The sequence below is a fragment of the Somniosus microcephalus genome, chromosome 24 (assembly GCF_052327205.1).
Source record: "Somniosus microcephalus isolate GS21.2 chromosome 24, FLI_Smic_1.0, whole genome shotgun sequence".
In the NCBI taxonomy this organism is placed as follows: domain Eukaryota; kingdom Metazoa; phylum Chordata; class Chondrichthyes; order Squaliformes; family Somniosidae; genus Somniosus; species Somniosus microcephalus.
In genome coordinates, this window is record NC_141010.1 from 12213258 (window position 1) to 12229390 (window position 16133).

A 16133-nucleotide genomic window follows, 5' to 3' on the forward strand; every position below is an offset into this window, starting at 1 on the left:
CAACCCGGTTTCCATGGTGAACGCTTCTCCCGGATTGGGTAGCAGCTTCAGCCCCGCCCTCTGACGGTTCAGCCTCCTGATTGGCCGATCACACTGCAGCGGCTGCAATGAAAAACTTCATTCATTCTCTGGGCTGGAGCAGAGTCATTGTTTCATGCAGATCCAATTAACACTTTATAATCTGCAGAGAATTTATAATCATAAATATAATTATCCCTTTAGGCACATCTGAAGAAATTCAAGGACTTATTTCCCTCAGCAGAGAGGTCAATAACCAGGGGGCATAGATTGAAAGTAATTGTCGGAAGTTTAGAGGGGTGTTGAGGAGAATTTTTTTCACCCAGAGGGTGGCGGGGGTCTGGAACTCACTGTCTGAAAAGGGTGGTAGAGGCAGAAACCCTCATTACATTTAAAAAATACTTCGATATGCACTTTTTTTATTCGTTCCAGGATGTGGACGATGCTGGCAAGGCCAGCATTTATTGTCCATCCCTACTTGCCCTTGAGAAGGTGGTGGTGAGCCACCTTCTTGAATGGCTGCAGTCCTTCTGGTGAAGGTCATCCCACAGTGCTGTTAGGGAGGGAGTTCCAGGATTTTGACCCAGCGATGATGAAGAAACAGCCATATATTTCCAAATCAGGATGGTGTGTGATTTGGAGGGGAGCTTGGAGGTGGTAGTGTTCCCCTGCGCCTGCTGCCCTTCTCCTTCCAGGTGCTAGAGGTCGCGGTTTTGGGAGGTGCTGTCGAAGAAGCCTTGGCGAGTTGCTGCAGTGCATCTTGTAGATGGTACACACTGCAGCCATGGTGCACCAGTGGTGGAAGGAATGAATGTTTGAGGTGGTGGATGGGGTGCTAATCAAGCGGGCTGCTTTGTCCTGGATGGTGTCGAGCTTCTTGAGTGTTGTTGGAGCTGCACTCATCCAGGAAAGTGGAGAATATTCCATCACACTCCTGACTTTTGCCTTGCAAATGGTGGAAAAACTTTGGGGAGTCAGGAGGTGAAACACTCGCCACAAAATACTGACCTGCTCTTGTAACCACAGTATTTATGTGGCTGGTCCAGTTAAGTTTCTGGTCAATGGTGACCCACAGGATATTGATGGTGAGGGATTTGGCGGTGATAATGCCGTTGAATGTCAAGGGGCGGTGGTTAGACTCTCTCTTGTTGGAGATAGTCATTGCCTGGCACTTGTGTGGCACGAATGTTACTTGCCACTTATCAGCCCAAGCCTGAGTGTTGTCCAGGTCTTGCTGCATGTGGGCATGGACTGCTTCATTATCTGGGGAGTTGCGAATGGAACTGAACATTGTGCAATCATCAGCGAACATCCCCACTTCTGACCTTATGATGGAGGGAAGGTCATTGATGAAGCAGCTGAAGATGGTTTGTTCTAGGACACTGCCCTGAGGAACTCCTGCAGTGATGTCCTGGGGCTGAGATGATAGACCTCCAACAACCACAACCATCTTCCTTTGTGCTAGGTATGACTCCAGCCAGTGGAGAGTTTTCCCCCGATTCCCATTGATTTCAGTTTTACTATGGCTCATTGATGCCGCATTCAGTCAAATGCTGTTTTGATGTCAAGGGCAGTCACTCTCATCTCACCATGTTTGGACCAAGGCTGTAATGAGGTCGGGAGCCGAGTGGTCCTGGCAGAACCCAAACTGAGCATCGGTGAGCAGGTTGTTGGTGAGTGAGTGCCGCTTAATAGCATTGTCGACGACACCTTCTATCACTTTACTGATGATTGAGAGTAGACTGATGGGGCAGTAATTGGCCGGATTGGATATGTCCTGCTTTTTGTGGACAGGACATACCTGGGCAGTTTTCCACATTGTCAGATAGATGCCAGTGTTGTAGCTGTACTGGAACAGCTTGGCTGGAGGCGCGGCTAGTTCTGGTGCACAAGTCTTCAGCACGACAGCCGGGATGTTGTCGGGACCCATAGCCTTTGCTGTACCCAATGCGCTCAGCCGTTTCTTGATATCATGTGGAGTTATTCAAATTGGCTGAATACTGGCTTCTGCGATGGTGGGGACATCAGGAGGAGGCCGATATGGATCATCCAGTCGGCACTTCTGGCTGAAGATGGTTGCAAACGTTTCAGCCTTGTCTTTTGCACTCACGTACTGGGCTCCACCATCATTGAGGATGGGGATATTCATGGAGCCTCCTCCTCCTGTCAGTTGTTTAATTGTCCACCACCATTCACAGCTGGATATGGCAGGCTGAAGAGCTTTGATATGATCCGTTGATTTTGGGATCACTTAGCTCTGTCTATAGCATGGTGCTTTCACTGTTTAACATGCATATAGTTCTGTGTTGCAGCTTCTCCTTGTTGGCACCACATTTTTAGGTACGCCTGGTGCTGCTCCTGGCATGCTCTTCTGCACTCTTCATTGAACCAGGGTTGGTCCCCTGGCTTGATGGGAATGGTAGAGTGAGGGATATGCCAGGCCATGAGTTTACACATTGTGGTGGAATACAATTCTGCTGCTGCTGTTGGCACGCAGCCCCCCATGGATGCCCTGTTTTGAGCTGCTAGGTCGGTTCTGAATGTATCCCGTTTAGCACGGTGGTAGTGCCACACAACACGATGGAGGGTGTCCTCAGTGTGAAGATGGGTCTTCGCCTCCACAAGGACTGTGCGGTGGTCACTGCTACCAATGTTGTCATGGACAGATGCATCTGCAACAGGTAGATTGGTGATGACGATGTCAAGTAGGTTTTTCCCTCGTGTTGGTTCTCTCACCACCTGCCGCAGGCCCAGTCTGGCAGCTATGACCTTCAGGACTCAGCCAGCTCAGTCGGTAGTGGTGCCACCAAGCCAGTCTTGGTGATGGACATTGAAGTCCCCCACCCAGAGTACTTTCTGTGCCATTGCTACCCTCAGTGCTTCATCTAAGTGGTGTTCAACATGGAGGAGTGCTGATTCATTATCTGAGTGAGGGCGGTAGCTGGTAATCAGGAGGAGGTTTCTTTGCCCATGCTTGACCTGAAGCCATGGGACTTTGTGGGGTCCAGAGTCAATGTTAAGTACTCCCAGGGCCACTCCTGACTAACTGTATACCACTGTACCAATGCATTTGAAGTGCTGTAACCTACAAGGCTATGAACCAAGTGCTGGAAAGTGGGATTAGGCTGGATAGCTCTTTTTCGGCCGGCACAGACACAATGGGCCAAATGGCCTCCTTCTGTGCTGTAAATTTCTATGATTCTAGTCGTGTCAGTCGTGTCCCCCGGTCACTGCTCACGGTCACTTGAAGCTGCATTATCAGAGGCAGTAATTTATCAGTGGTAGGGTCTGAGAGGACAGGGAAGGTAGTCCAGGATCTAACAGTACTGCATTATTTGCTCTTCCCCCAAAAGGGTGAATTACAATTTTGAGGACAAGATGAAATGTTTTTGTTAGGAAATGGTATCAAGCGCTATACAATCAGAATGATACAGTAGGGATGGGGCCTTTCAGCCCATCGTGTCTGTGCCGGCTCTTTGAAAGAGCTAACCAATTAGTCCCATAGCTCTGCAACTTCTCCCCCTCTAAGTATTTATCCAATTCCATTAAAAAAATTATTATTGAATCTGCTGCCAACACCCTTTCAGGCGGTGCATTCCAGATCATAACAAATCACAGCGTAATTTTTTTTCTTCACCTCGCCTCTGGTTCTTTTGCCAACTATCTTAAATCTGTGTCCGACCCTCCTGCCACTGGATTTTGAGCACGTCTACCAAATCTCCCCTTAACCTTAATACAAAAGGCAAAATACTGCGGATGCGGGAAATCTGAAACAACAACAGTAAATGCTGGAAACACACAGCAGGTCAGGCAGCATCTGTGAAGAAAAACAGACAAAATGATGTCAGACCTGCTGAGCATTTGCAGCATTTTCAGTTCTGTTTCAAAGAGAGGAGGAGCTTGTTTTGATTGACATCGACAGCAACCAATCAAGAGGCCCGATAACTCAAATTAGTCTTCCAGCTAGATTGGAAACATAGACTTAAATATTGCTCAACATTTCTACAGAGAAAAAATAAATTCATTTGTGCTAATCATTGTTTTAAATTGAAAGTCTCAGCCTTGGCTCAGCAGTAACACTTGTGTCTCGAAATCAGAGATTTTGGGATCAATCCCCACTCCAGAGATTGAAGCACATAATCTACACTGACTTCAGTCCAGTACTGAGAGAGTGCTGCACTGTTGTAGGTGTCATTTTTCAGATGATATGTTAAAATGAGTCCCTCTCAGATGGATGAAAAGATCTTATGGCACTATTTGAAGAGCAGGGGAGTTGGCAGGAGGGTGTCATTACAGGGTAAAAGTTTACATAGGTATTTGGACATGTGAATTAGTTGGTCATTTATGCCAATGCTGTTTGTGGGATCTTGCTGAGTGCACATTGGCTGCAGTATTTCCCTACATTACAAACAGTGGCTACACTTCAAAAGTACTTCATTGGCTGTTAAGCCCTTTGGGAGGCCATGAGGTTATGAAAGGCGCTATAGAAATGCAAGTCTTTCTTTCTTTCTAACCGTCAACAAAAATATCCAGTCAAAGCCTAGGTTTTTGAGACAGGCTGATGCATAGGAACATAGGAACAGAAGTAGGCCATTTAGCCCCTTGAGCCTGTTCTGCCATTCAATGAGATCATGGCTGATCTGCAACCTAACTCCATATGCCTGCCTTTGGCCCACATCCCTAAATACCTTTGGTTAACAAAAATCTATCAACCTCAGATTTAAAATTAGCAATTGATCCAGCATCAACTGCTGTTTGTGAAAGAGAGTTCCAAACTTCTACCACCCTTTGTGTGTAGAAGTTTCCTAACTTCACTCCTGAAAGGTCTGACTCTAATTTTTTGACTATGTCCCCTAGTCCTAGAATCCCCAAATAGCGGAAATAGTTTCTATCTACCCAATCTATTCCCCTTAATATCTTGAAAACTTTGATCATATCACCCCTTAACCTTCTAAATTCTAGGGAATACAACCCTAATTTGTGTAATCTCTCCTCAGAAATTAACCTTTGAAGTCCGGGTATTATTCTGGTAAACCTACGCTGCACTCCCTCCAAGGCCAATATATCCTTCCTAAGGTGTGGTGCCCAGAACTGCTCCCAGCCCTTAAAGTAAACACTTTAATGAAGACATTAAAGGACACAAAAGACAATTGAAGGGTTAAATGTAATGACACTATTGTGAAGTATGTTTGATTTCATGTTTAAAACTTGAAAGGAAATATCAATTGAAAATCTTTTCAAAAAGCAATTTGAGTGATTCTTTTGGTTCACTGTCTACTTTCCTTTCTTGGTAGTTTGGTTGGTTTCATAAGTCCTTAGTATTTTGTCATTACCACTTTCTTAGCTGTCTGATTTGTGTGGCCTCAACCTCTTCAGTTCTAATTTACAGCTGCTTTATGTTGAGACAATGAGCAAAGTGTGACGTATAAATGTGACGACTACAGTGTGACATTACAGGAAGGAAGTATGACAAACTGGAAGTGACCCTGCTGTGTGAACAATATGTTTGCTATCACAAAGTTATAAAATACCTGAAGCATTCAGTACACTGAGTGAAAAAGAAAAGAAAGACGTGCATTTATATAGCACCTTTCATGACTACTGGATGTCCCATAGAAACATAGAAGATAGCAGCAGGGGTAGGCCATTCGGCCCCTCGAGCCTGCTCCGCCATTTAATGAGATCATGGCTGATCATCCAAATTCAGTACCCTGTCCCTGCTTTCTCCCCATATCCCTTGATCCCTTTAGCCTTAAGAAATATATCCAATTTCTTCTTGAATATATTTAATGAATTGGCCTCAACTGCCTTCTGTGGTAGAGAATGCCACAGGTTCACCACTCTCTGGGTGAAGAAATTCCTCCTCATCTCAGTCCTAAATGGCTTATCCCTTACCCTTAGACTGTGACCCCTGGTTCTGGACTCCCCCGCCATCGGGAACATCCTTCCTGCATCTAGTCTGTCTAGTCCTGTTAGAATTTTCTAAGTTTCAATGAGATCCCCTCTCATTCTTCTAAACTCTAGTGAATATAAGCCTAATCGACCCAATCTCTCTTTATACGTCATTCCTGCCATCCCAGGTATCAGTCTGGTGAATCTTCGCTGCACTCCCTCCATGGCAAGAACATCCTTCCTCAGATAAGACGACCAAAACTGCACACAATACTCAAGGCGTGGTCTCAACAAGGCCCTGTACAACTGTAGCAAGACATCCTTGCTCCTGTACTCGAATCCTTGCGCTATGAAGGCCAACATACCATTTGCCTTCTTAACCGCCTGCTGCACCTGCATGCTTACCTTCAGTGACTGGTGCACAGGGACACCCTAGGTCTCGTTGCACTTCCCCTTTTCCCAATCTATTGCCATTCAGGTAATAATCTGCCTTCCTGTTTTTGCCACCAAAGTGGATAACCTCGCATTGATCCACATTATACTGCATCTGCCATGCATCTGCCCAATCACCCAACCTGTCCAAATCATACTGGAGTTTCTCTACATCCTCCTCACAGCACACACGCCCACCCAGCTTTGTGTCGTCTGCAAACAACATCTAGTTCCCTCGTTGATGCGCTATCAACAATACCAAAAGCTACGAAATGGACTTATATGAAGTAGGCTTTTATTGACTAAGAACTAGAGCATGCCTCTGCTAGTGAATCCATCCTAAGAGCTCCTGGGGGAAGGGTGGTGAGTCACCTTTATACCCGGGCTTAGGGGTGGAGCCAGGGGCTGAGACATGCCTGGACTTGTACAGGGTTAACAGTGGTTTACCACACTCGTCTAGATCATTAATATATATTGTGAATAGCTGGGAGTGTCCCAAAGTGCTTTACAACCAATTAAGTACTTTTTGAAGAGTAGTCACTGCTGTCATATAGGAAATGCAGCAGCCAATTTGCACACAGCAAGCTCCGACAAACAGAAATGAGATAATCTGTTTTAGTGATAAATATTGTCCAGAACACCAGGGATAACTCCCCTGCTCTGCTTCAAAATAGTGCCATAGGATCTTTTATATTGACAGGGCCTCAGTTTAATGTCTCATTTGAAGGACAGCCCACTGACAGTGCAGCACTCCCTCAGTACTGCACTGGAGTGTCAGCCTAGATTTTTGTGCACAAGTCTCTGGAGTGGGACTTTGAACCCACAACCTCCTGATTCAGGCAGCAAGGGTGCTACCAGCTGAGCCATGGCTGACACAGTGGAAGGAATAATTATTTTCAAATGTCATACTGGTCAGAGATAATTGTTTGGGCAATGCAAAGGAGCTTTATTCTGCATCTATCTAACTGACCTGCAAATGCTTGAGGCTGATATTAGGTGCCCAAAATGGAAAGTGTTCCATTCTTTAGCATGATCACATCGATGAAAGGAAAATTCTCAAATATGTTTTTTTTTAAAAAGCAATCAGAGGCCTGTAAGCAATTCAATGAAATACTTTATTGAAAAATGCAAGATAATAAATATTCTGCTATGATTTACTGATGAATTTCGGATGTCAATCACAATTGCAGAATACACCCTACAGAAAAATATTTTCCACAATTCCTGTATTTCTACAACTAAGCACTGTTAAATTTCAGAGATCTAACAGTGTTCTCACTTATATAACTATATAGGCATATATAATTTCTTATTGGCATTACATTTTTTTGGTTGAAAATAATCAATTTTAAAACAGATTCTGTGTAACATTTTGAGTGTCTTTATCGAGTTTTCCTCACTCCTTTTGTCTATAACCTTACACTACACAGTACAGTTACTCTCTGCAAAACGTTTGCAATTCATAACTTTCAGGTAGGTTTCAACTTTGTGCATATCCTTCTTAAAACAAGCCAGGAGACCATAGTTTTTCATCAAAGCTTCCTCACTTAAGTTTCCATCGAACCGGTCATAGGAAAATCTCAGCCAGGCAAAACCTTGTGAAGAACTCCCATCTTCCAGAGCCTGGGGAGTGATAGAACAATTCAAGTTTAATAGCAGTTCCACATAGGGAGCGTTTTTCAGAGCCTCGTTGCACATATATAATAGATTCTGTGTAGCTATGCTTTGGCTGTGCTGCTGTAACATGTAGTACACCAAAAGCTTGCTGCTTACATCATATGGTACAACATTACTTCTATTCATATTATGCCATATCATTCAAAACAAATCATATGACTCATTCATGGAGACTTCCATTTGTTCTACCATGCTACCCATTTCTGGGAAATAATCCTAAAAATAGACCAAATTCACCACATGAACTCCACTTGTTTATATTATGACAATAGCACATGGAGTGTTGGTCAAGAATATTATGGACCCTGGAGGTTCAGATGAAAGCTTAAGTTTTGTAATTATGGTTTATGACATTACCTGAACTTTTTGACATGTAATACCTTCTAGCCTACCTGATAAATTCTACATGTAAAGAGCTTATGTGTTAATGAATAAGAAAATGGTTCGATGGAGCACATTTAATCATTTATTTGTACTTGAGCTTGGGTATCCTTGGAAACTAGCCTTAGGACTGAGCCATGTTTGTGTAAAAGCCTATGAAATCATAGAAAGGGGGAAAATGATCCAGTTCACTGAGTTCGTTCCTTGTACAGCTTTGATTTTGGATTCCATCCATCCCATTTAATCTCCTAGGGAAAGGTTCTTCAACATTTCATTGCTTGTCTGTTTTGATTTATTTTCTCTTCTTCAGTCTTTCTCTATTTTAACTGTAAGTTACATTATTTCTAACCAAGATTCTACACTTTTTGTTATATTATTTCTTACTTGTTATGTTTAAATGCTGTACTTATCTTTTCCACGCCCTCATGACTTATAGGGTCAAATTTTGGTTTGCCAGCCATTGAGGCTCGTGGCATTGCAGTTGAATATTACATCATTAAAACAATCCAGCAAACATATGATAGTTTTCCTGATACAATACTGACTGCTCTGACCACTTAATTATCTTCTTGGCGGCCCTGATGGAGTAGGCATTCTTATTGATAATATCTGAAGGGTTAAACTCCATCTGCCATTCCTTATCCCATCCAAGTAATTGATCTAGAACCCTTTGAATACTATTAATCTCTCGTGATTTCATCATCTGATCAAAGAAAGTAACAACCTTTATGTATATAGCAGCTTATTCCATCTTCAGGGCATGGCAAAACGTGTCCCCTACAATGAATTGCCTTTGAAGTGCAGTCACTGTTATGTAGGTATAGTTTAGAGTCGCCAGCAACGTTTATATTAGTAAAAGTGACCTCCTCCATATGTTACTAGCTGGGGAGCCCCGCGTTGCGAGGGCAATTTTGGGGCGCTTGGTCTCCCTGCCCCTGTGTGTCCCCCCTCTCCCTGTCATGTCCTCTCCCTGTCCTATCCCTCCCTCCCCTCCCCTCCTCTCCCCCCCTCCCCTCCTCTCCCTCCCTCCCCTGTCTCCCTCCCTCCCTCCCCTCCCCTGTCTCCCTCCCTCCCTCCCCTCCCCTGTCCCCCTCGCCCACCCCCACCCCTCCCCCGCTCCCCCACTCCCCTCTGTCCCTCTCTCCGGCCCCTCCCCCTGCCTAGCGCCTGAGGTTCGGAGCTGAGGTCCCCCGCGTATCGCGCGGCTGATGGACGGCCGCTGTGGGCGGGCGGGCGGCGCATGCGCGGTCAGTGCGGGCGGTGCATGCGCAGTCAGTGCGGGCGGCGCGAGCCCCCCGCGATTTCCCGAGGCTCGCCCCCCCCGCGATTTCCCGAGGCTCTCCCCCCCCCCCGCGATTTCCCGAGGCTCTCCCCCCCCGCGATTTCCCGAGGCTCTCCCCCCCGCGATTTCCCGAGGCTCTCCCCCCCCGCGATTTCCCGAGGCTCTCCCCTCCCCACGATTTCCCGAGGCTCTCCCCCCCCCGCGATTTCCCGAGGCTCTCCCCCCCCTATTAAATTGTTATTTAATTCCCTAACACATCATTAAAATATTTACCTTAGTTCCCTAACACACAGAAAGTGTGGGGGAAAAAATTGTGAAAAATCAAGATGGCGGCCACTCACCTCGGTTCAGAAGGATAAGGCCCGCCCACACACGCACCGATTGGTCGACCGGTCAGGTCACCGAAGCGTAGGATTGGTCAATCGTCGAGTCACTCGACACTCAACTGTAGGAAGGAACCCGCCTTCCGATTGGTGGACCTCGACGTCACACGGTCGCTAATGAGATGCTAATGAGCGGAACGCTGAACGTTTTTGTGATACCGCGGGCGGGATTTTTGTCCAGCCGAAACGTAAATATGCCTATGACCGGTCCGGAATCGCAAGCTTTCTTTTGAGGCGACGCGCGCGTCGGTACGCTCTGTAACTTTCAAACGTATAGAGAACGGACAGACAGACATCGGGACAGACAGACATCGGGACAGACAGAAGAGCCACTTTATATATATAGATTTAGTGTGAAGAGCAGACTCAGAAGAGAATGTTCCAGAACTCCACTCATCGCTGCTCCAGTCAAACTACCTGCCCATTTATTACCGCATGTTGTTGGATCAGTGTTTAGCCTATTGAGCTATTTTTGAATAATGTCATGAGCCTCATATGGGGAAACTGCATCAAATAATCTCTTAAAACCTACATAGAGTATAGACATTGAATTACCCTGTTCAACTAATGTAGTTGCATCCTGAAAAAAGCATACCAGTAGTGAGGCACTGCCTGCTGCTTCTAACTTCAGATGGAATCAGTGCTAGCATCCCGTAAATGCCCTGGAGCATTTCCCCCCTACTATCGATATAATGTTGTCTCTTTCACCAAATGAATTACAAAATAAAAATCGCGCCTTTTAGCAATTCTAAAACTGGTACTGCCACACTTACATCAAACGAACGGAAGACAAATGAACGCTTTAAACAAGGTCTGTACAACACGTGTCAACATTTCGTAATAACATTGCTGCCCGTTGCGAATCTTTAACGCCTGCTAGCACTATAGCAGCGTTACTTGCATTGTGCGCGCCTACCTTCATCAGAGCATAGATGCCTTCTTCCAGGTCCCGCAGTTTGTCATAGACTCTGTCCGAGGTCCTGAAAGCCCGACTGTTCTGAATGGGACTGAGCCAGGACTGAATGAGAAGCAGCGAGTACAGGAGCAGCTCCTTATCCTAGGACAGCAGAGAACGACAGGAATATGATTCTTGTTCCAATGACTTCTAGTTACAATGTTGGTGTTTGTTTTCGCTTTAACATGTACTATAATTTGAGCATGCAAGAATCCAGTGAACAATCTAAATATTCATTCCTGACTACGCCATCACCACCTGGATCTTTGGCTGTGAGTGTGTGTGTGGTTAAATAATGGCTTTAACTGTGAGCATTTATAGTTAGAGTCACAATTTGTGGATTCCAGTTGGACTCAGTCCCCAGTTTCTGCTGAGTCGTAAATATAACTGAAGTCAGAGTTACTAACTTTTGTTAATGGTACTGGAGTTAATGCGAGAGAAAGCGAGACCCTAACGAATCTGATCTAGCCAGAAGGGACAACGCTTTGATTAGAGATATTTTAGTTAGGTGATATGTTTTAAAGAGACAACATTATATGGATAGTAGGGGGGGACATTTACTGTAGGTCATAGAATCATAGAATGGTTACAGCACAGTAGGAGGCCATTCGGCCCGTCGAGCCCGTGCCGCCTCTCTGCAAGAGCACTTCAGCTAGTCCCGCTCCCCCGCCCTTTCCCCGTAGCCCTGCATTTTTTCCTTCAGGTACTTATCCAATTCCCTTTTGAAAGCCACGATTGTGTCTGCCTCCACCACCCTTTCAGGCAGTGAATTCCAGATCCTAACCACTCGCTGCTTTAAAAAGTTTTTCCTCATGTCAGCCTTTGAATCTTCTGCCAATCACCTTATATCTGTGTCCTCTGGTTCTCAGCCCTTCCGCCAATGGGAACAGTTTCAATCTACTCTGCCTAGACCTCTCATGATTTTGAACACCTCTATCAAATCTCCTCTCAACCTTCTCTGCTCTAAGGAGAACAGTCCCAGTTTCTCCAGTCTATCCACACCCTCACCCCTGGAATCACTCTTGTAAATTTTTCTGCACCCTCTCTAAGGTCTTCACATCCTTCCTAAGGTCTGTGTATCAGTGACAGAAGCCATTAGTGAAGAAACTAAAGTGTAGTGTTAAAAGTAAAGCTGCGTTTCGGTTTGGATATATTTTGGTGTGTTTTTTTTTGTAATTACCGATCGTTGCTGGGCATCCTCCTTGCCAGTTGGTGCTGGGATGGTTTCAGACTGGCAGAAAGCAGAAGGTGAACTCTTGTGGGAATGACGCTGCTCTTCGGGGACGTATTTTCGTTCCTGGTGGGGTTTTTAAAAAACACACACAAATTAGACGCATGTCACTGCTGGGTTCTGTAACAAACCAAGTGCTCAAAGCTTATTTTGTTGCCTAATAACTTGCGTTCAGGGTTGGCTACGTACGAAATCCTGGCAGGTTTCTGCGGCGACCAGATGTAGGTGCTGTGCCCTGTGCACAGCCTTGGCGAAAAGATCAGACAGAGGCAGCAAAGGGTACGCTTCCAGATCCCTGGGGCACTGCGTGGAAACCAGGACCAGGGCCAAAACAACGGAACACAGTGACAAACCTAGCGGGCGGGGGGGGGGGGGGGGGAAGAAAAAGGCTCTATTAGAAAATAACATTGGGGAAGGAGGACAAAAAAGTTAGACAAAGTCAAAGAAAAGGGAAGAGGCAAGGCAAATAACACGTTTACACTGTAAAAGAATTGCTCCGGCTATCTTAAGTCAACAAAAATCAAAGAGGGAGACTATAGTATCTGACTCTCAGGAACGAGGGATAACGATTGCAACTCACTGCCCACTTCAGAAGGGGTTCGAGTTGTCCAGCTGTTCTATGTTGGCACACAACGAGTTAACGAACAAACTACAACCCCGGTTCTGTAAACCTAAAATAATGGACAATTTGGGAATCATTTCCAGCAGCGTTCGAGATTAAGGAGCCCGCACATCTACCACCGAAGGCCGTGATACCTGTTCGAATGAAGATTATAAGAAACGAAGACAACAATTGGCAGAATCGTCGGAAAACTAAACCGCAGAAAATTTGGAATGACCGGAGTGGGAACAAAGATAGAAACACAACACACACACACACACGTGGAGCTTGGCAAGGCCAATGGAAAAGAAACAAGCGTTAGATTAGCGAAATTCAACAGCCGCTTTCTTATAAAAAGGTTTAACTACCAATCAAGCAGGCGCCCCAACAAAAGATAAACCAATAGATATTACCTGAAGCCATCCTGTTACTGTCACTGTAAATAAGGCACAAGGTGGACCAAACTATAGGAAAGGCAACTAGTTCACAGGTTTCTAGCATTGCCTCCAACTCAACGATTTATATATATATCAGTTAGAAATCCATGCATAAATTTAAGCCTTCTTGTTAATGGTGTAATATTAATGACATTTAAAAGGGAGAAAACAAAATGTTTTGAATTTAGTGCACGCTGTTTTTTTTAAATTATTCTGGAAAACGGGATTATTCGCCTCTCAAGCACGTTGCTAGAAACGCGACCCTTCTTAATTTGTTTGTGTGTTCATTCAGGACTGTGTCCTCGCCCACCCACTAAATAAGCGGATAACATTGCGCTTTAGTTCTCGTAACCTGAACCGGTCACAGGAAAAAAAAAACACCAAACGGCATGTTTTTATTAAGTGTTTTGACAAACTGTATGACCAGTGTTTCAACTGTGTTTCATCTTGACCTGGGGGGAAAAAAAAACTCACACACAGATCGGTAAACATGTCGGTGGGATACATTTCACAGGGTGAGGAATGAATAACTAATGGAGGCGTCGCCACTGAGCTAAGCTGGGCTTGTGTTTATGTAGTTTCAGCAACACATTTGCCACTTTGACATTTCTAATCGCTACACATGTACTTAACGGGTACAAGAGGTGCCCTTTACCATCTCCACCCCCCTCCCTAAAGATTTTAAAATGCAAACATTTAGTGGCGTTTTGGACAAATACTATTCCTCTATCTCTCACAGCCATGGATGACACACGCTCTGTGACAAATCTAGTAACTTGTCTTTCTTTATCTCTGAAAAGAAAGACTTGCATTTATATAGCGCCTTTTATGACCACGGATGTCCCAAAGCGCTTTACAGCCAATGAAGTACTTTTGAAGTGTAGTCACTGTCATAATGTAGGAAATGTGGCAGCCAATTTGCACACAGCAAGCTCCCACAAACAGCAATGTGATACTGGCCAGATAATCTTTTTTTCGTGATGTTGATTGAGGGATAACTATTGGCCAGGACACTGGGGATAACTCCCCTGCTCTTCTTCGAAATAGTTCCATGGGATCTTTTATGCCCAGCTGAGAGAGAGAGCAGACGGGGCCTCAGTTTAACGTCTCATCCAAAAGACGTGTCTCCACCAGCTCCTGTAAGAGAAAGTCAGCTCCTGGTACCAAATTCCTCTCTGCCCTCTTACAACCCAGGCATTAGCGAATGTTAACGCCTGCGTTACAATAGGGGAGAGGAATTTAGTAAAGCCCGTTAGCATTGGTAGGACAGCACCACGCTTAACCACCACTCACAACGTGTTATCATGCTTCTATACAGCAGCCACGATAACAGGTTTTTAAAGTTGAAACATTTTTTTATTGCATCTGGAAATGATAAAAGAATGTTTGTGATAGGAAACAAAAACAGGAACTGCTGGAAATGAAAGCTGGCCAGTACACATTTGAAAAGATAAAAGACAGGTGAACGTTTAGGGCAGAACTGAAGTTCTAAAGAAGGACCCTACACCACATACCAAGGTATGTTTTGCTTCCGGTTGCTCACCGATCTGTTGTGCATCTCCAGCACTTATTTTACATTTAGAAATATTAAATTTCAGACATTACTTCGGGGTGGTAGAAGTTTGGAACTCTCTTCCGCAAATGGCAACTGGTGCTAGGTCAATTGTTAATTTTACGTTGGAGATTGATAGCTTTTTGTTAACCAAAGGTATTAAGGGATATAGGAAATGGCAGGTATATGGAGTTAGATTGCAGATCAGCCATGATCTCATCGAATGGCGGAACAGGCTCGAGGGGCTGAACAGCCTACTCCCATTCCTGTGTTCTTATTATGATGTGTTTTTATCAGCCAGGGCTTTTGCACCTTCATGCTGAGGGGAGACTTATTTGAGGTGTATAAAATTATGAGGGGGGTATAGAGTGGATAGGAAGGACTTTTTTCCCTTAGCAGAGAGGTCAATAGCCAGGGGGCATAGATTGAAAGTAATTGGTAGGAGGATTAGAGGGGAGTTGAGGAGAACGTTCTTCACCCAGAGGGTGGTGGGGGTCTGGAACTCACTGCCTGAAAGGGTGGCAGAGGCAGAGACCCTCATCACATTTAAAATGTACCTGGATATGCACTTAAAGTGCTGTAACCTACAGGGCTACAGACCAAGAGCTGGAAAGTGGGATTAGGCTGGAGAGCTCTCTTTCGATGGGCACAGACACGACAAGTTGAATGGCCTCCTTCTGTGCAGTAAATGTCTATGATTGAAACAGGTATAGATGGGCTTGGCGTCCTGCAATATAGTCATAATTGGTGAAGATGATCCAGGGATTGGGAAAATGATCATTCCACAATAGTAAGATTGAGACAGAGTTCAGTCAATCAGACATAACACAGTAGTTGGAAAAAATGGAAGATAATTGATTGTTGGACTTGAGGTGAAACACAATAGACACAGGAACAATACTCCAACAAGATTTGCTTTTCTCTATTGATCACCTTAACTTTCCATGTATGAGAACACCCATCCATTGCAATTACTCAGTTATTTCTCAAAGCAATGGAACTGCAGCACTTAGCCTGCTGTACAAAGTTAAGGGAGGCAGATATTCAACAAACGGGAAAGATTTCTTCTCTACACTACGTGTTCTTCACTAACACATTTGGGATTATATTATACTTAAGGCACAGAGGTGATTTCCTCTCCAGTTTTGAAATTGGGTAAATACAATATTTGGGTACGGAAAGGTATTGAAAAATGCATCTTTGTCATTAAAATGGTTTTGAAATTTACTATGTAGTTCCTGAAATCATGTCAGAATGAAAAAAAGATAGACTTGCATTTATAGCATGCCTTT

The 16133-nt window shown here is 44.6% G+C and overlaps 1 protein-coding gene across 1 annotated transcript; it reads right to left on the reverse strand.

Annotated features, from left to right (window-relative positions):
* Positions 1–7700: 7700 nt before the first annotated feature.
* Positions 7701–13336, reverse strand: gh1 (growth hormone 1). Its single transcript, XM_085966708.1, has 5 exons — positions 13266–13336; positions 12441–12604; positions 12201–12317; positions 10982–11122; positions 7701–7965 (listed from the first exon to the last, which is right to left on the reverse strand). Exons 1-5 carry the CDS (start codon positions 13273–13275, stop codon positions 7765–7767), a joined length of 633 nt encoding a protein of 210 aa, XP_085822834.1. The 5' UTR covers positions 13276–13336; the 3' UTR covers positions 7701–7764.
* Between the last annotated feature and the right edge of the window lie 2797 nt (positions 13337–16133).